This window comes from Phlebotomus argentipes, unplaced genomic scaffold (genome assembly GCF_947086385.1).
Source record: "Phlebotomus argentipes unplaced genomic scaffold, Phlebotomus argentipes genome assembly contig_15, whole genome shotgun sequence".
Taxonomy (NCBI): Eukaryota; Metazoa; Arthropoda; class Insecta; order Diptera; family Psychodidae; genus Phlebotomus; species Phlebotomus argentipes.
The window spans coordinates 16843576-16864956 of record NW_026776181.1 but is presented as its reverse complement, the minus strand read 5'-3'; the positions used below and the strand labels follow the sequence as shown (position 1 = coordinate 16864956).

General features: G+C 39.8%; 1 protein-coding gene across 1 annotated transcript in view; it reads right to left on the bottom strand.

Moving 5' to 3' along the window:
• The window catches only part of LOC132262330 (homeobox protein B-H1-like), a 31903-nt gene extending 27971 nt beyond the window's left edge, over nucleotides 1-3932 (bottom strand). The window contains exon 1 of the mRNA XM_059761579.1: nucleotides 2659-3932. Within this exon, the coding sequence (XP_059617562.1) occupies nucleotides 2659-2962 (304 nt within the window). The 5' untranslated portion in view covers nucleotides 2963-3932. The remainder of the gene's footprint in view (nucleotides 1-2658) is intronic.
• Between the last annotated feature and the right edge of the window lie 17449 nt (nucleotides 3933-21381).

Here is a 21381-nt window from a genome sequence, read left to right as displayed (position 1 = left end):
TGTGGAAACATTATGTTAATCGCTAATTTATTCATTTCCACGTTTGAAAAGATTAAAAATAAGATTTTTCATAACCTCACAATTTAGCCAGAAGACAATAACCGCAAAAAGAAATACACAAATATTAAAAAATCAGTTCTTATGATGCCAAATGTAAGAATTTGAATGTTGTCAAATGACTTGAAAGACGTTTTCAAAGTGTCTGAAGTAGTTGTACATATTTAAGACACATTATCTCCCCCTTGCTGATGAAGAAAAAGCCGACTGCTTGTCAAGAGAGCATTATATTGCACTTTATTTCGCCATCTCGAAAAAGCCCCGCACGGGTTTTTCGTATTTGCTTAATTTTATTGCTTGCCATTTTGCTGTAGACAAAATTTTCCTCACCTCTAATTCACATTTTACAATGTGTGAATATTAAATATATAAATACCTGGATCTCTGTATGGAGATTAAAACATATTTATAGCTGTTGACACTCCTCTTTCTCTTTCACATGGCTGGACAATGTGGCCATATCGATACGCTTAGCATTATTTCGGCGTGAAAAGAAATCGTGCGACAAGCTTTGAAGAGTTAATGATATTTTAACCAGATGCGAGTGACAAAAAATGATCTCATTCAGACTATAATCCGTAAATTTATTTATCAGCAAACGGCAAATCGCCCAAGACATCGGACGCATTTATAGGCGTTTTTGTAATACTATTTGGATTATGTTTTCTTCTTCTCATTTTTTTTCTTCTCCACGCCATTCGGGAAATCTTGTCACAAATGCCATCATATTCATCTCCAGCCAGCGATCTACTTCATCACCCAGAGACACTCATTCAGAGGAGATCAGCACGGCAAGAACGATGCCATTAAGAGATTTAGTGGGAGACATGTGAATAAATTAGAGGAAAAAACGGAAAGATTTCATGTCGCGCCCGAAACTTTCAATGCTTAAGCATTTACGCACAGATTTTATGGACTCTCTCGCCCAGTTTGTGAATATTCCGTCGATGGTAATCCACATGGATGAAATATTTATTATGCTAGTTGATTGTGTGTGAAATGTGATTGTTAAATAATTTATACTCTCCGCTTAGGCACAATAAACAATTTATCGAGTGTCGATTTGATTGGTAATCACTTGAGTGACAGGCGCTAATAATAACGGAAGTCGAGTCGCGATGCTTCTACCCTAATTCGTTGAAATTGCCGTTGTCACCAGACACCATATCAATAATTTGTCATCCTTAATTGGATCAACACTTTCTCACATTGAATATCACCTTTGAATCGCCTCGGCATCATTTATCGTCGAAGCAAAACTTCTCCGATATTTCAATAGTGTAATAATAATAATTCCATCTCGGCGAAAACCCCCTCAAAAGCCTCGCTCTGTGTGTTGCGAAAAAACCAGAATTAAGGCAGCTGTTTTGCTGGTTGCGTGCGCTTGTATTTGTGTTAATATATTAAGAAGACAGAAAATAAAGAAAGAAAAAAAAAACTCAACCAGACTAAATAAATAATGTAACAAGTTAATGGCATTTTTGCGCTACACTTCCCAACTATAGGCGCAAACGCACACGAGGGGCGAGATCACTGGGTGAAATAATAAAACTTTAAATGCGTTTTAAATAAAGTGACGAATTTGATAAGTCAAGACGTTAATCACTTAATCAGCTTAGCGCATTGTTGATTCCGTCGTTTTTCCTTCTTTCTCTCTCTCTCTCTCTCTCTCTCTCTCTATCTTCTGGCTTGAATTTGTGCAAGAGAGGAGCCTTTTGCACTCTTCAGTCTCTTTCTCTTTTCCGATCGACAACCCAGATTCTCTCACAGAGATGAAAATGACTCAGGATCTTGAGCCTGTCTCTTGAAGACCACAGACATTGAGACAATTTAAAACGTCCGGCGATGAAAGAGAAACTCAAAGACGCCCAATTGAAAGGGAACAACCCCTGCTGAGGTACAAAATGCTGCGATCACAACTGCAGATTTCGCGATTTAATCTTTAACCCTTCGCCCAGTTTTCACACAATACATTCAACATTTTGTACTTTCTCATTTCCATCCCGAAAACCTTCAAAAATATGCATAAATAAATTGCATTCGTTGATAATAAGTTTAGATATTGATTGAAATGTAATTTTTGGTGCTAAAAATTCAATATTTCCTTCAACTTTCGAGACATTCACCTTAAGACAAAATATGATCCGAATTTTATGATCTATCAAATGGTGTTGAAATCATGGCGATATCTCAAATCGGGGCCGAGATATTGAAAAACGCAGAGAGATTTCCGCATAAGGATAGCGATAATTAAGACAAAGCCTATTTTGCTCTAAATCCGTGTTATAGTCATAATACTAGCTGAAAAAATTCAAAATTGTCACAAAGATTTTTACTGTCAATGTGACACTTAAAACAGAAGCTCATTTTTCATCCTTTTGCAAAGATTGAGCTGCAAAGATTGAAATTTACAAACGCGAAGGAGGAAACTCGACTAAATCGTAGAAATTTCATATAATTTTTCAAATATCTTCATTATTATTTTCTGTGCAGATTCTAAATTGTCCCATGAATTAGTTGAATGATCGACAGGTCATTTCTCAGGACCTCAGTTGGAGTGACAAGAGGACAAAAGAGACGATCTTATTGTGCCAAACTCACCGTTGCTGCAGACGCTGTGGTTGTCGAGCGGTCCGCTGGAGTCGCTGTCGCTGTCGTCGGCAGGATGATGAAGATGTCGACTTCCGGGCGTGACGCTGAGGTCCCGCGGCCCGGGACTGGGCGAGCGGCCGTCCTCACTGCCGTCGCGGCCTCCGGCGCCGGAATGGTGCAGCGGATGGTGGTGCAGAGCCGCCGCGGCCGCCGCGCCGCCTCCGCCGCTGCCCGCGAGAATGTCCGTGATCATGAAGCGGGATCGTGGGGGCTGCAGCACGGCCATGGAGCCACGCTGCACTGGGACCGTCATGTCAGCCCCCGCAATGTCCGATATGCCACTAATATTGGTTGCTGGGAATGGGCTTCCGCCCGACGTTAACCACTGCAGCACGATTTTGACGCAGTTGCTCTGCCACTCGGGAAGGAAAGTGTCACCCTTGTCACAACTTGTCACCGGGATTCCTGGACTCGGGCGCTCGCTCTTGTCTCTTGTCTCTGGCCACCGACACCGGATTATTGCGCGATTGGGTGGGCAGAATGGGTAGAGTTACGCTCTCATTTATCACTTGAGTTATTACCTATATTTTCCTCCTTATTGTGTTTTGGTTTATTATTTACTTGGAAATTTATTGAATTGGTGCTTTTACTTTCCTCACAGGCAATGTGTTAAATTATGTCCGCATTTTCTACTGCATTCGCGTTTTTTTTTCTCTCTCTTTTTCCCTCTGTATTTACTTTATTATATTTCCATTATGTGTGCTATTGGTGTTTATTGTTTTAAATTTCGCCTAATCGCCAGCGATTAAGGCGATCGCGACGCGTTCACTGCAACTATGTTGGCTGGCTTCACTCGGGCTGCACGGCTTCACTGGGCCGATGACTTTTATGAAGTGTGTTTGTAATGCTATGTTTGCCTTTTACGTAATTTTCCACCAATTGCATCAGATGCACTTTGAAAAATTATTTAATTTTCGCTTTTAAAACACTAATTAGCTCGTTAATTCCATCAAAACACCAACTTCTTATTCGAAGTCACTGGCTTGTGTCCGGTTCACGGGCTCCGCCGCGTCTTCACTGCTTCGGCAGTCTCTGAGAGGACGAATGTTTTCCCCTTTTTTTTTCTTCTGCAAAACTGTCCAGCGCGAAAAATCACTCGGCTGATCAACACACACCAAAAAAATGCGGCGATTATGATGGAGTGTCTCACTTTAGCGCGTCAGGTGCGAACGCCAGGAACTACAGAGACATGATCTCACGCAGAGAGTTGGACCAACACTGAACACCATACCACCACTCTGGCGTGCAAGAGCCACTTTCCACCGCCAGTCAGCGCTGGCTCACGGTGTTCTCCCTTTTCACAGTTCACACACTCCGTGGCTCCTCCTCCAGACGCCCAGCCAATCGCCTCCGGCGCTGCGGGGAAGCTTTCGTGGCCACGAGGAGAAGCTGGAGTGCGAGCTTTGTGGGAAAAAGCGGAAAACAATTATCCGCGTAAGTGACGGAAGTTGCTCTCCCATCGCCCCGTCTCACCTGACGCCGCGAGAGCGACGGAGAGCGTGTGAGGTGTGCGCGTCCCTCCCTTCCCACGATGCCCAGGTAATTGGTGACAATTAGCCCTCGAGTGTTCCCAGTCACTGATTCCCGGGAACACTTTCTCACGGCGGCATCGATTCTGGTCGCCATATCGATTTGCTGGTCTCTGTGCATCTGGAAGGATGCTCACAGCTCTCTCCCGCCACTGGCCGCGCTCAGTGTGGGAAACTCCGCCTCTGCCCAGAGCGCCGGATCGCCGGGGAAAATTGCGCAAAAACTGTGGGATGTTGCCAGGCCGCGTGCACGTGTGTGTGTGCTAACAGCGAGTCACTCGGGGAAAAAGTATTCTAAGTGGTGCTTTTAAAACACTTTATGTTTGATTTATTTTTCCCCTGCATGGCAGTGAGAAGGGCAATTTCCTCGATTTGTTGTCTCATTCGCAACTCTCTTGTACATAATACACTTTTTCTCCTCATCAGCCGATGTCTTTTTCGCGTGTTTCACCCAGCAATTCCCGATCGTCGCTCTCGCTCTCTCGAGCTCGCATTTTATTGCCATTGTGCGACACGTCATAATCTGGAGGGAAGGCAGTTTTCAATACAATTGACTCATCCGTTGAGTTCAAATTCAAACATTTTGACATTCCGAAATGTCACGGATCAACAACACACTTCATGCGAGATATTGTGTCAACGGCAACAATACCTTCTTGCTGGAGCAGAAATTGGTCTTGCGAGTCAAAGAAAACATGTTTTGAGATTTAATTACTCAATTTACGTTCACTTAATTTGATTTTAACTAATTTCGCGGGTATTTTTCCTGTTATTAGTGCGCGTATTTTTCTTCACAACACAACAAAGCCATATTCGCGGACAATTTCCAAATCCATAAACATGGGCACTCTAAAGCTCCCCAAATTTGCCTCTCCAGTTGACAAATCAGCGTAATTGTCGGTGACTGTAACAGCGCGATTTCCCTTCTTTTTCCGCTGCCTGGTGTCTGCATGTGGCCATTAATAAATTTAATTTATTTAATTTTGTAATAGATACAATGTCCATTTCACCGCTCTTTCCCCGGAATCTCATCTCTTTTCCCCTCTCTCTCTCTCTCTCTCACATTGGGACGCCATTAATTCAAATGTCATGCAAACCACGAAATCAGTTGCGCGTTAATTATGTTATTATATCGGATCCGCCGCAGAGATTTGTCGACCACAGGCGAAGTGGGTGTTGGTCACGCTGCCGTAATGAGCAATTTGACTAGCATTTTACTTATTTACAGCCCACATTGGATGGGTCGCATTGTGGGGCTCTTTTTGCCATTCTGATTGCCCTAATTAACGTGAAAAAGTGTTTTTTTTTCTTTCTTTAGGAGCCAGACGAGAACTTTCCAAGCGACCCGCGGGCAATTTACACGAAAATTTATTTTAATTTCAAAATTGCGATCTTCTAGTGTATTTGTTCTCCGGCATTCGTAGGCTTATTTGTCAAGATGCCTTCCACACGGTCGCCAAGTTTAATTGCGAGCAATAAATGTGTTTGCAAGAGGGATTTGAAGGAGTTGGACATAAAGGTAATTTTTCGCGCTTCGTCTACCTAGATAAATGGTATGGAGACACCGTTTTTGTTTTATATCACCTCTTCTATAGCTATTTATTTGGACGGTAATCAAACAATAAAAGAAACGAGTAATTATGTCCGCAATCATACCACTTTTTTAAGTAATTTGGTTGCGCTATTTTCGCAGAAAAAAACTATATAATAAAGTTTTGTGTCACCGCAAAAATATGATCATATAATATGGAGAGAATTAATTCAATTAGGCAACGAGAACTACAAATTAGATGGATGTGATTTTTCATCTTTTTCCTCTTCTAACAGCATTTGTGTGTGTGTGTGTTGCGGAGAAGTTATTGGTATGCAAATGAGAAGCTCTCATTCACTATGCAGGATATTCGCACTGGAAAAAATTTCCATCCTAAGTTTTTTTTTTCATGTGAGCTTTATATTTTCACTGAGCGCGCGATAATGGAATATTTCATTTATTGAATCACATGAGCTGCAGGCTTAATTAAGGTGAAGCGCGGCATACAAAAAAAAACTCACTTTCAATAATAAATTTCAATTAACTTTTCGGGAAATTAGCATTGCATATATATGTACATATGGCAAAAATGATCTGAGTGTCCAAACATATTAATTTACTTTAAATGAGCACGTAATCAAATAAGAGAAAATTGATGTCGAGAGATATTTATTTAATAGCATCAGATGCAAAAATTTTTATTTTCATGCACACTCTTTTTTTTTGCCCAGCTCTTCCCCGGGCATTTTTGCATTAAGGGAGATTCTCTTATGCTGTCTGCATGTTGCACAAATCCAATTGCAGTCTACACACATTTTTCTATTAAAAATTCACAGTTTGTATATTATTCGATTTTAAAATGCATGTGCATTTCAATTCGTTTGCATTTTATGTGTTTGAAATCTCTGTCGCTTCGCCGCCACCCACAAAATCCGCCCCGTCGCTCTGCACACGATGTGCGCCATGAGATGAAAGCTCCCCGTCTCTCAAGAGAAAAGCTCAGTGCGTTTGTAGATTCACGAAAATTCCAGCGCGACAAAGGATATGATGTGAATTATAAATATATTGTCACTTCGACACCGACGACAAGTTCTTCTTAATCCACGCGTCTTATTGTCTCCTTTCCGCTGAAGAGAAGCAAGGAAGTAAATGTGTGTTTCTCCGTTGCAAACTTACTGACTGAGGAGAGAAAGACAATTCCAGTGAAGCGTATGTTTCAGTTAGAACATTTGAAATGCCTCCATTATTAATCTTTTGCGACGCCAAGTAAAGGGGATAAATTTGAAGCAGTATTTTGCTCAAATTCAAACCGTGAATCCTTGAATCAAGGAGAAAATAATGTGCCTAAAATCTGCACACCACAATTTGTATGAAGAATCCTCAACACTTCCCAGGACTTCAGATTTCATGGATTGTTTAAAATAAGACTAAAATCAACAAATAACTGGAATCTAACTGAAATATAACTATAATATGACTGAAAACTAACTGAAATCTAATTAACAACTTTAAAACTCACGTTTTCATGCCATATTTTATGGTTTTCTTCCGTAAAAATTGCATTTTTGTGTATTTTTCTTGTTCATAATCCTCTAAATAGATTTCCTTTTCTTTTGAAAAATTGAAATTATATTTCACTTAAGTATTGTTTTCTAAAATCACAATTTTCATTGAGCGAAAATATGCAATTCTACCAAAAGAGTGAAGATACTTTCAATTCAGGCAAAAGAATTTCTTCTTTTAAACGCTATTTAGTCTAAAATCAGTTAAATATCCTAGAAAAATATGTCAAAATTGAGGCTTACCTTGAATTACTAACAAATTGAGCTGCATAACGTCGTGATTATTGGATTATTACTCATATAGAGGCAATAAAGGTGTATTAGATATTTACCCCTTAGTTTTCAACCCTTTTATGTTGAGCCGGGAATTAAACATTGCCCGGACTGATGTGAACTAACACTTCTGTTCGATTTTATACAAAGTGTCAATTTGGAAAATTGCTGTTGGGAGAGTCATTTCGCGTCAAACAACTCTTGGAGCTCATCTTCTGTCACACTCTTTGTGCCAAACTGACTGCTCTCGTGCAAAGAGTGGCATAGTGAGGGTGTTTTTGAAGAGCCACCCCCTCACAGAAACATCCCTCGAAAGCGAGACGCTTTTATGTTTATATAAAATTCCACTTTAGCAAAATGAGATGCAAACAAATATCATCAACACAATTTCTGGGGGCGTCAGAGCGTGGTGTCACATTTTATTAGGCAACCGAAGTGAGCATCTTAACATGGGTTGGTGGGTGGCAAATTGCCACTGAGATGTGCTTTTTCCCGACGCCACCCCAGCGCCCACGCTTCCGCTCCCATCGCCAAATGGGAATGCATTAATTCAGATCAACTTCTATCTCTTTCTGCGAGTGGCAAAGAGGGCAAAAAAAACAGGATCAAGGCGATGCTGCCTTGGATAGAGAAAATTCCCACTCTCTCTCTCTCTCACATCCTGGGATGGAGAAGAGCTGCCGGAATATGAGCCAAAATGCTGCAAAATTAAGTGAGAAATGCAACACTTTCGTGTTGTCGGTTAATTTCAGACTTTCAATTTGTCTCTCTGCAAGTGCATCGCAACGGGAAAACTTTGTGAATTCCCAACTATATATGCTCCACATTAGAATTTCGGCATAAATTTTTGACTCGACAGCTCTTTGCCCAGACTTAGCATGCGAGTCGCTAGTATACATAAATCACTTTCATTTGAATAATGTAAACGGCTTTCAAGTGGTTCAGTTGATAAAAGTATAACCATTAATTCCCTTTTTTCACCCTCATTTCCTGCGTGTAAAATCCTTGCATCGAATTTCCCAGCCTCGAGATTGCACATACGTTTTGTTTGTCGATAAAAATCAGCCGATTGGAATCTCAAAATAAAAGTGGATTACAGCCAATGAGGAGAGCTGCAAAGTTGCTGCAATGGTGAAAAGTACAAAATGCGTGACACATGTGAAATTTTTATGAATATTTAATAAGGATTGAGTTTCGGGCAGAAACACACATGCTGCAAATGGGCTTCTTCCACTCATTTCCGAAAATGAAATCGATTTGTTGGCCATATTTGTCGCGACAGACAAAAAGTGCGCGGTGCGCCAGCAATTGAAGAAAAAGTTCTCACATTTCGAGCGATTATCCCGATCGCGGCTTGCGCAGAGGAGGAATGGAGAATGAGGACTCATTGGTCGGGTCTCTTGTGGCCCCGATGATGGTCTCTATATAGTGTAACACGAAACGTGATAAGTGTGCACATAGAGATTTACCGCGGAGATATTTAACTTATTGTTAGTAGCAATTTGTTCGGAACGCAAATGAGCACTCAAATATGCAGATTAGCTCCTCTTGCTTGTGCCATTCATGTTGATTTATGTTTTGCGTACATGATGGAGTTTGCTTGTTTATCGCACCGATACGCAGCACGTTTATAAAGACTCTCTTCTCTCGCGCTCCCAGAAGATCTCCAGCGTCTATTCACCAGCCAGCGGCAATTCCCATTGGGAAAATTGTGCACCGGGGGAGACGAGAAGTTTTCCAGATGAGAGAAAAATGCCCCAGCATAAATGCTATTAATCGTCCCCATTTGTTGGCCACAGAGCACATGAGTGCATCTTGCGCCGCGGGCGCTAAGAAGAATTCCCTCTAGAATGCGCGCTTTTATCACAAGAACAATCAATGCGGAGAAAGATTGTTGAAATTTGCATTGCACAATCGTCTCACACACGCTCTAGATAATTAAATGCAATAAATAGCAACATAGAGATTGTCGCACAAATGGCAATATCACTGAATTTGTAGAATTTCCTTTGTCAGCTCAAATAAATGCACGACTTGGTAAATTTATCCCCTTCTTTCCCACTTGCGCCGCACCAGATTTGGCCACACCAAGGGGGAGATAATACAGCCAGAAGTGGTGTACAGCTCAAAAGCATTAAAAATTCCTTCCCTGAGTGCTTCTTTTCCTGCCAAATCATCCCGATTCTTTAGATTTCTTTTGATTTTTGCGTAGAAACAATCACAAAAATCCTTTTCGAGTTTATGTAATGAATCAAGGACAGAATCAAATCGGAGAGATTGCTAATCATTGGTAGAAATAAGCATTTACAAGTAATAAACACAATAAACATTGCCATTCTCCACCGTTAATGCTAAGAAACACTTCTAATCGTTCTGAAGTCGAATATAACCTCAAAAATAGTTATTTTCGCATAGATAAATGGTTATTTAAAGACCTTTCTTGACAATTTTGACTCTTCACAAATCTTAAGAGATGATTTTGTGATATGAAAAGCCTTCAAAAGGAGTCTTTGAAGATCTCTTAGTGATATTTTTGAGGTTATGATTGGAAAACATGTCCAAAAACAGCGGTTTTAACTCGATTCTTGTAGCAAGATTGAATGAAAAACTTAAGAAATTCATTATACCTTGGGAATTACTGTGTTTGAAATGTGTTCGTAAGTTGTGTAGAGATTTAAGACATATTATCTCCCCCTTGAACCGCACAGTTTCCAGTCTGAGCATGCATTTCATTTGCTCGCATCCCTCGAACGAGGGGTGAAAATTGAGCTTAGGAATTAGCTCACATCGTTGACACTTTGAAAAACTGCAGCTCAAAGTGGTAAAATTCGATCAAAGCGATAATATTAGGCGCACATTGAAATTTAATCCTCTGCAAAATGCCATGTAATGAAGTGACTTTGAACTTTGACGATCCATTATTCATTCATACGCAAAATATAGGAGAAAAATTCACGATATCACGAACCATTTATCAACTGTTAATTGCGTTTAGAGAGAGTGAGCATTTAAAAATGCTGCTATTATATTTGTTTTATAAGCAAACAAAGTCAGACGCAATTTTAAGATTAGCTAAATTACCATGCAAATTGATCAAAAACACTTTTCTGCTACCTGAAGAATTATTGCCTTTTTTTTCCTCGAAAACAATCTAGAGCCAACTTGTGGGTGAAGTGGTGAGAGATTATGAAAATGAAGAGTTTAATTTGTGGTGTTAGAGAAGTAAAACAGTTTCTATTTGTTAGTCTTTCCCACCATTTAACAGTGCATTTTAATGAAACCATCCAATATATATGATGGGGAAGAAAGAGAACAGAATTTTTATATTGTAAGTATTTAAATAAATTACATCGCAAAGTGGGAAAAAAAAGTGTACACACAGAATGATATAGAAAACGCACACAAACATTGAAGAGAGATTATTATATAAAAAAGGCAGCGCAATTTCATCGGGAATTATTATTTACTGTTCTATGAGGTAGTAAAACAATTAAATCCACAGTGTCGTTTAATTTTTTTATTGTACACATTCCCTGCACGAATACATCGCTGAGCAGCCAGCAAATTGCTGTTCCTGATTCTAATCTCACCAACTTGTACACGAGTTTCCCTTGAAAATTGTTGTGGCATGTTTTCGCCATTGGGGCGAATAAATGATGAAAGAGCTTCCAATCTCGAAGGACTTCGGGGCTGGGGTGGCCAAGAGGGCCCTCGACTTTCTCCTTGGAAAATTGTGAATTTCACCATTGAGCACCAATTTTTATAACTCACCAGCCACAGTAGAATCGCCACATTTTCCTGCCTTCGTGCTCGAACTCAAGTCGCCAAGAAAATTTATTTAATTACAGCAAAAGCGTTTAGGCCGACATCAGGAATTCTTGGGTGGTTTTCTGTTGAGAGGCGACAAAGGACATTTTCCACGTGATGAACATGTGTGTGTGTGTGCGACGTGAAAAACATACCTTTGGTATTTATGAAAAACATTTGTTCTCCTAATGGAAGTCACATATTTCTTCGACTTCGCGGACACAATCAAATGAGGAAAATCAGCCAAAAAGTCCAAATTCTTTCTTCGTCACGTGCAACGACAGCCTTTTGATCACGCCATCAAGTATTTACTCGAATTCTCTCATGTTTTAATTCCTTTTATCATTTCTCCTAATTCCTCTATTGCTCTTAATATGAAATTACTGCCTTGTGATTGAGATAAAAGACAATTTATTGCATTCTTTCCAGTGAAACCTTGTGTGGAAAAGTAAATTTCTTCATCAACAAAAAGATTCCCAGAAAGCTTGCATGTTTCCGTGGTTGAGCGAGAATAAATGAATTCTAATATGTGACAAATTACTTTAGAGAAGAATCAACCAAACAAAGCCCTTCTCGAAATCAATCTCTGCGTTGTCTTCGTTTTTGTCAACTTTCACATGCTAAGCAATCAGCATCAAATGTGAAGTAAATTGGTCTCTTTTTGCCCTCTGCATTTGATCTCATCTTCTGGGGCTTCTCAAGGGCTCATTTGCTAATTTTGGTGTGGGGTGAAGGCGTCACTTCGGGGCCGGAAATGAAGCAAAACGGAGGCAGTTGCGTGTTTGTGTCATTTCGGTGCCCCAAGAAGTCCCTTTTCTTCACAAGACGACCGAGCAATAATAATATAAACCGTTTCGCTGGCGCTCTTTTTCCATCGCACAACACCTAAATTAATTTATGATATCAGTTTCCGTGGGCTCTGTTGGTTCTCTCTATTTTACCATCGAAGACACACAAGTAGTAATCAATTTGTGTGTGTTGCAGAATTGGCTGAGAAACATCTCCGCAATCATTATTTATAATTCATTTGGGAGAGACTTTCGCGCAGACAAAAAAAGATCATCTTCGGAGTGAGATGAATTTGCGGTTTTGGCCTTTCGTGAGACAAATTGACAGTTTATATAAATTTCTCCCTGAGCAATTCTCAGTCATTTTGTCAACATCTTTCTGACTTGATCTTGAGACCACAAATTGAGCGTCTTTTCGCTTTTGTTGCTGTGTAATAAAATGAATGAAATACGCACCTAATTTCTGACTGTTCATATTTGAAATTTGACGCCGCGTTCTCTGAAAATCAACCTGTCCAGCCTTCTTTGGCTCAATTCCTCCCCAAAAGAACAATCAACGAAAATTTATATCGTCTTCCCTTAAACATAAGTCGTATAATTATTACAATTTCCGGGGCAAAATGCATCACAGCGTCTCGCGCAACCAATAATTGACAATAAATTTTACCATTTAGAACGACTTTCCACTCCATTATCATTATCTCCTATACGGAAAAGGTGCTTCAGAGATTTTGGGTCTCACCTTCTTGGGACGAAGGAGAAAAAAAACACACTTAATGTGCTTCTTCTGAGTGCTGTGGCGCTTCCAGAAAGGAGAGCGACGCCGAGGGAGAAAAAAATCGGCAAAAGAAATTCACCCACAAAAATAGGCGATTAGCTATTATTACGGGTTGACTCTAATTAGAGACCTTTTTGTTTCTCTTCCCAACTTCTCTGACCACCTTTCATTTGACCCATCGATGACCATTTCATTCACAATTTCGGATCTTCTGAAGAAAGACTCCAGGCAGATTTTTTATGCTCTCTTTTTCCGCCCTCTTTTTTTTATGCTTTCTTAGATCCTCCGAAGTGACCGAGATTCATTGAGAAGTTTTTTCTTCTCGTCTTCAGCGGAGTTCTGTGAAATTTACACCTTTGCGGAGATCAAATTCATTCACTGTTGGATGGCGATAGAGAAGTCGCGAAGTGACTTTCCAACTGCCCAATTGCGCTATTATCCGAGAAGTCCGAGTGAATAAAAATAGTTTGAGCATGCTTAACTGCTGTGTCAAGGCGAGGAGAATAGAGTTGGATATCCACATGGGAAATGGGGTTGATGGAGTGAAATATACAACACATGAGGGGTGGAAATCACACACGCAAGAGTGATTATTAAACCATTACCATTAGTCTCGGAAAATGGATTCCACAAGCTCTGCGCGTAGTGAAACGACGGAAAAAAGTGCGCCAAAAATAGTTCTCTGGAGAAAAGTTCAATTTCTCTCTCGCGTTGTTTGATTTCTTGATTACATTTCACATATTTTCATCCCTCGCCGCTGTCCACTCTCTCTCTCTCTCTCTCTCTTTCTCTCTGTCAAGAGGGCACTCAACACGCCGGGGGCGAAATTGAATGCACTCCCTCGCGAGGGGTGAAACCACCAACTGACGAGATTGTTGGGCGCGATAGCGAGTTGCTGGGTTTTATCGCTGCGCGGAAATAATACTTAAGTACTGGTAACACGCCAAGCTACATTTAGTTGGAATTAGTCAAGTAAATAATTGCAATTAAGCACAATTAAGGATTTAATTCTCATCTGGGGAAACCTATCTTTCGCCGCTGCGCTTTTTCACACTGTCTTATCACCTTTCCTAACAACACACATTCCTCCTGAACTCACCACCTTTGGCGTTTTCTCTCCGGGATCGGCGCGCGGCGACGGAGAGAGAGGTGAAGAAAAATGGCTATAGAACAATTAAATGTTACGTGGATTCGCGTCTAATGAGTTCACCACCCACTTACCTAATAGCCCCATACTTCCATGGAAGCACTTAAAGTTGTGTCGTGATTTCAACAATAACAATTATTCGCATTTGCTGAACAGTTTTAAGCGCGGCGATAACACGCAATCGTGTAGTTTTTGTATGGCTAATTCCTCGTCATGATACACGACGTGGCGCTAAATGTGCTGGCCAGCCGAGTGGCCTCCAAATAGGGGTGGAAAGGGGCGCTTCAACCCCCAAGAAATCCACCAAAAAAAAGAGGTGGATTTTCACTCAAGAGGCCTACAAGAAAGGATTTCAGAGCCTTAAACGATTCAAGTTGGACATTCAAATCGACTCTCTTGAAATTTTATTCAAGCACGCAGAATTTAACATAAAAATATATATTTTCCTTGATCTAAGGCGTCGTTGCAACTTTACTTTCATAGTATTTTAAATAAGCTGTCAAAAATATAAATTCGTAAAAAGGTGTTGCCAGATTCAACGAGTCAACGATTCAAACGTTGACGTGAAAAGCGAGAAAATAGAGTTTTCGGGCATTTTTTGACTCGTTCCAAGGAAAATTCTGACCTAAAAGCAGTCTAAGAGCCGCAGCTCAAAAATAGTCGCAAAGAAATGACTATTTAAAAAAAAACTCTAAATTTCGCCTCTCGTCGTCATCGACACTAGCGCCACCGAACGGCCGCCAATATAAGCTATGAAAAGCGTCAAGTTGCAATTCAAATTCATAACTTTTACGAAATGAGATACAAAACCTGTAAAGTTGCAACAACATTTAACTTTTACTTAAAAACTCAACAAGTTGAGATGCAAGAAATTCACGATTTCCATTAGATTAGAACGAAAATATGTTTTCTCGTGATTTTGTGCAATTATTTGCCTCTTTTTTCACACTTTTAAAGGTTATAAGAATAATTTTCCTTGGAAGACTTGAGCTACAGAAAAACCCAATGATTCTTATGAAAATTCTACGCTTCCAGAGAATCCAGAGAATAGTTGAAAGCACGCTTCAAATGATACAGAAAACGACACGAAAAATTAGTCATTATCGAGCTGCCCATTTTGGGTTTCACGACATTTTTCACGGAGATAAATTTTAATTGCATTAGACACTGGTTTTACCCAATGGTCAATAAATCTTGAAAATGGTGTGTGTGTGTTTCTCAATTTGTTTAGCATAACGCGCCGCGCCAGATGAAGAGATTCCATTTAATCTCGCGCGACCACCAAAAGAAAAATGATGAGATTTTAATGAGGTTCAAAGCAAAGTCTGATGCTGGGCGCGATGAATTATAACACTCAAGAGAGGAGTTTGGAAGAGATTATTTGGGACATCGCGAAGCAGTTTTCTCCGCGTGACCCGCAATGCTCACCTCTTCTCTCCCTCTCAATGTCTCTTCACGCGGCCATAAATATAGCGGTGAGGCGATCAGTTTAATCTGTGGCGATCCACATTTACAATATGGTTTAATTTCGGAGTGTGTTCTCGATTGGAAGAGACTCAAGGAGACGCTCTCGCGCATCCTCTGCGCTCGCGATGGGCATGAATGGGACCGTAGGTGTCATATAAGCGCGTTCCTCATCACCTTCACGATATGCAAGAACAATTTAGATAAGGAAACATTATTTGAATCTCATCTCACACCTACAGGATCACTTCGTGGAGCACCTCTGGCCGCGCGATCAGCGAATGCACCAGTGGAAATTCCCCTCTTTCACCTCCCAATATTTTATTGCCCTTTTTTTTCTCAATCACCCGCGAGAATCTCTCTGAATCAAAACACCACAAATTGTGTAAATGGAAATAAGAAGAGGCCTCACGGAAAAAAAAATTCGCCTCTTATGAGAAGAACAAATTTATGGCGTGTAAATGACTGTCTGTGTGTTTATTGGGAATTAAGTGGTGGAAAGAATTTCAATATATCATTTGAGCGTTACGAACCACACAGTCTTCTTTTATCTTTATGGCCAATTCAATAAACTGATAACACGAAATTCTACTTCTTCTCCCCGGGTTTCTTTTCGCCCTGTGAGAAAGGAAGCAAGGTGTGCCTCAAAGGACAACGATTAGCGAAACGAGGACTATTAATTCATATCAAGGAGGAGATAATACTTTCACAATTCTTCTGCAGAATCTCTTTAACATTTCTGAGACTTTAAAGGCATTTTTCAACTGTTTCTTGCACTCATTTCTAACTTATCACATTCTAATCCAGGATTTGTTCTTAACAAATTTCTGAAAATACTTAGAAAACTTGTGACTTTATTGTGAGGTTATGAATTTGTCTTAAAAAATCCTTTATGGACTAATTTGAACCCTTTTAAACCTTGAAATGAGTAAATGAGTCAAATATTGTAATGTTTTTACAAGAAATTTAGCTTGAATTTGCCACTTTGAAGTTCAAATCGCAGAAATAATGAAGAAAAAAGACATTCTTCTAGGCTAAAATGAAGTTTTTGAGGTTATGATTGACTTTTAAGCTTTTTCTCAATCACTTTGAAGTTTTTTTGCAACACAAATGATCAATTTTGCCGAGAAAAAGAGAAATATTCCTAGTTTAGACAGAAATTTGATAATTTTGAGGGTTATTTGATAACTAAAAATCGGTTTTATATCAATAACATAACCTAGAAAAACAATAAAATCAATTTTTCTAAGCAAAATAATTTAGAAAATGCTTTAATTAGTTGAAACTGAAGCTTTTGCAGTGCAAATATTTGAAATATTTCACCACTTCCAATTCCTTACACTTCAGCAAAAGCTGTACACCACTTCCGAAGTTAATATCTGCCCCTTGAGTCATATCACAAGCTCTCCATTTGCCAGAAATGGCCAGAAATATACCATCACATCTCACTCATCACACTCTGTTGTGCCTTCGCGTGGTGAAAGAATGAAGTTTCACTCCTTCTCCTTCCACAAGGATCTTCCGATTGTGCGTGACATTTAAGAGGCGCGCACGCTTTATCGTCCCAATTTGGACACAATTAATTTCCAGCACAACTCTGCGCTTCAGGTGGAATTCCCGGGGATTTAGTGGACGCGAGACGACAATTGATTAACACACAAAAGAGAAAATTTGTACATCTAAAGCACTTTAAAGCAGTCCGATAAAGAGAACGTACAAAGAAGCATCTCGATAACATCTTAATTCAATTTTGTCCCTTTTTTTCACCTCGTCTCGGGTCGACAAACTAATTCACTTTATGTTTCCAACCATTAAATTATTGTCACATTCTATAAAGACAGAAAATGTCGACGTGTTGGAGATGAAAAAAAAAAATAATCAGTGATTTTTATAGAATTGGACTTTTTGGGGCGCTTTGCTTGTCGCGTCGCTTTCGAGGCATAATCTTGCGAGATAAAAAAGACATAAACCTGAACTCTCAGAGTCAATTTTATGTGGTTCAAGACTTTGTTGAAAATCGTACAAATGAATATTTGTGCGGAAAAAAAATTTAAAATCATTTAGCAATGAATATTAAAATAAGTGTTGATGATTGTTTCTCTTCGAGTGCATTTTGTTGCAATCTCGTGCGTTGTTGTGTATTGAAAGAATTTCCATTAAGTTTATTATTGAAGACATAAAAATAGCATAAAGAAATCAGTCGATAAAGTGAGGAAAAAAACTTCATTTTATAGGCGGAACATTACACTTAAATGTTCCACTCGTTCTTCTTATCTCACTCAATTTTAGCATGATGTGAAGGTGTTGAGAGAAACGATATAACACATCTCATTTCGGCTATCTTTCCTTGGTGGATTCAAAATATGTATCTTCCTTCATAATTAAATGCCCAAATTCCGACAATCAATTCAAATATTGATGCACCGTATAAATGCATTGGCAATAAAGATATGGACATCCCTTTTATAGAAAGAATGCATTTTCCTTCCACTCAATTTATTATACGAATTGATTATGATATGAAAGATTTTTATGCCTCTTTTTTTGAGGTCAAAATGTGTCAATGATTGTAAATCATTTTGTCAATCACCTTCGAAATTCAAACACTCTTTAATAGCTTACAAAACACATTCACAGATATTTATAAATTCACTATTTTTATTACATATGCTGGAAGAGTTGATGAAATATTCACATTGCATAAGATTGCGAACACATGTAAATTTTTTTTTTAATTCTCTATCCAATCTAGTTCTACGGAATTGACTGGGAAATTTTCATATATTCAAAAACCGTTTCTACACAGTGTTGATTTTCCCGCGTGTCTTTTCTTCAGCCGAAAAATTGATTTTGCCCACGCTTGTTGACAATAAAACGCTCCACTATTCATGATCTGATTTATATTAAACACCCATTTATCGATCAATTTAGATAGATTTTATTATTCCGCCTATAAAGCACACGCTTTCACATAAAGATATTTCCTGAGCTGCTCTCATTTGCATATTCTTTCAGCTTCGCGACACATTCTCTCTCCATTCATTCAATGATGATGACGCCGTGGTCCGAATGTGTGCGGCTTTTTGGGAACCATCGGGATGTTTCTTTGACTGTCGCCACAGGATGTCTTCACTTAATTCCCCTGATCGTGCGTTTTAATTTGTCGATGGACAAATATGAGACCCTCTCGGCGTGTGTTGATCGAAAATGACCAAATTATGTCGAGTTCCATCCCAGGGAGTCTCGCTGTCTCTCTACCTGCGGTTCCATGAGCTGAAGATCGTGAACAAAGGAGAAATGAGGATAAGACAGTGCACTCGGGAAAACACGAGCGCAAATCTTTCTCGAATTTAGTGAAATTTCATGATTTATTGCTCTCAAAAGGAAAGATAATAAACACCCTAGAAAATTGTCTACAAATCAGCGGAAAAGCACTAAAAACATCCGGAAAAGTGGCATTTTGTACTCTTAATTGAGTTTCTACATCAATGATCAACATTTTTGCCCTTAAATACAGCTTAAGAACTGCAAGAGTTCACTTTCAAAGTGACAAGAAATGGTGTACTTGTTGTAAAAGCCACATTTTCTCCCCCCGAAACCACTTTTCTCAGAGTGCATCAGCGTTCTCTCACCTTTGCCGCGCAAGGGCGCTCCAGCAATGATCGATTACGGCGGCGTTATCTGCTACAAGGTGAGGTTTGAGTGCTAAGAATTTAAGACAAGACAATTTACGCCACTCTTAATTTACAGCGCAAGCGAGATCATCTCTCTCCGCGTCGCGCGGCCGCTCTTAATAAATCGTTACCAGTTATTTTCACGATAATTGGGCATAATGTTGCACACTGATAAGGGCTGCGTTTCACCGTGAAGTGGAGCGTTTTCACGCGATAGCGCGCAAATCGTCAAATAAATGATCGTGATCCTCCTGCCCAGATCCAATGGCGCTCACAGCGCAGCATTTTATGGGCTTCGCTATCTCATGGCGAAGCCTACGTTCGATGGCATTCTCGCATTTAATCCGAGCTCCACATTCCTCCAACCTCACCTCGCGACGCGGTGTGAGTGAAGCCAACCTGTTCGTCCGCTGCCTGTGAATGAAATTCCTGCCAGAGCTGAGATTTTACGATTGATTGAGTTATTCGATAGCTCCTCTGACTCACTTCACAATGTCCATGTCCCATAAATTTTGCCTCCACTTAGCAGCGACTGATCTATTCGGAGGACCAGCGGAAGAGGTGTCTTCCAAGGGGTCCAGAACGTGGCTTGAATTGAATCTTCAGTGGGAAAGCTGAATAAAAATTGATAAAGGAACTGTTTTCAACTGTAAATCAAAGAAAAAAATCATTTATTTGCAATGTTTGAATCCTTTTTATCCGAATTATTAAACTAAAGTCTTATTTGCTCCTCAAGAAGTTAAGAAATTTAGCTAAAAAGCCTCGAATACGTCAAGATAATCATCACAAGCAATGATGTCGCTATTTGTTCAGCTTCTACGGCATGGATCGGGCCCAAATTCTAGTATGTTATGGCTAGCCTCAAAACCTAGATCCTTCCAAACCCTAGATATAAGGATCGAAATTTTAAAACCTTAAATAACCATAACTAAGCTTCTAATTATCCGATCTTAATGATTTTTTGTTCATTTGATAGATCTCATAAAATGCAATCTTTCATCCGAACATTATAACTTGATGCAACTACCGCTAGGGGTGCTATAGTCGAAAAAACTATTTTCAAAATTTTAAAACCAAATATCTCAAAAACCAGAGTGTGTATTTTCTTTAAATTTCAGTATGTTGGAGCTGAGATCGAGATCTTTCCAACGAACGCCTATTTGTGGGGATTGAAATTATTGGAGGGGAGATATGGAGGGTTAAAGTTCACACCTTTACCGACCAATATCTCGGCTGTTTTCTAACCGATTTTGATTATCTCTTCACTAAAAGACGTGTCTCGACGCCCTTTAGTAAGCTACATTCACCATTGGTCTGTGACGTCATCAGTGACACCGCCATATTGAATTAACTTTGAGCGCCAGTATTTCAGCAACCGGACAAGGCATTTGGATAAGATTTGCATTCATGAGCGCCTTAAAAATCATCAAATCGGCGCTCAAGCGGCACAGTTGTTCACCCCTCAATTTCTTCTTCACACTTTTTGGAAAGCAATAAATATATCGATCGCATAAAAGGTAAATAAAAGCACCGTATTTTCATCGCAGAGTCTTTTAAATTCTAATAAAGCTCTCTTCGATTGGAAAATTTTCCACCGCCTTCGGCAGTCAATATTGGAAATGTGCGTGAAAAGCTGATGAGCTGGAGAGAGAGAGCGGAATTGCGGTGGTATTTTGTCCCCCCAAATGCGGAGCAAATGTGTGAATTCCGTGCCACATCACGACATGATTCCCAGCCCATGAATAGTGATCAGCTCAGGGAGTTGGACTCGGCGCACATTCAGCAGTCAAAGACTGAGAGATCCGGAGTGGGTGTGAAAATCCAAATGGCTTTTCCCTCCAATAGTCAATTTGTGTATTCAAATCGGCTCATCTCCAACTCCCCAACACGAGAGAGAGTCCTCCAGGGATGAGAAGCGCTCTCCGCTCGGAAATTGTCTGGCGCCGCAGATGAAATAAATCTCAGGGCGGGTCATTTGGTGTGAGACACTTCCCGCACAGGTCAATTCTGGCCACAAAAGAGGTGCGAAGGAAGTGTCAAAGCATTTTGTTCAACTCTAAATGCCTATAAATTAAGGCGGACAACGTTATTCTGTGTCACAATCTTCATGGGAATTAAT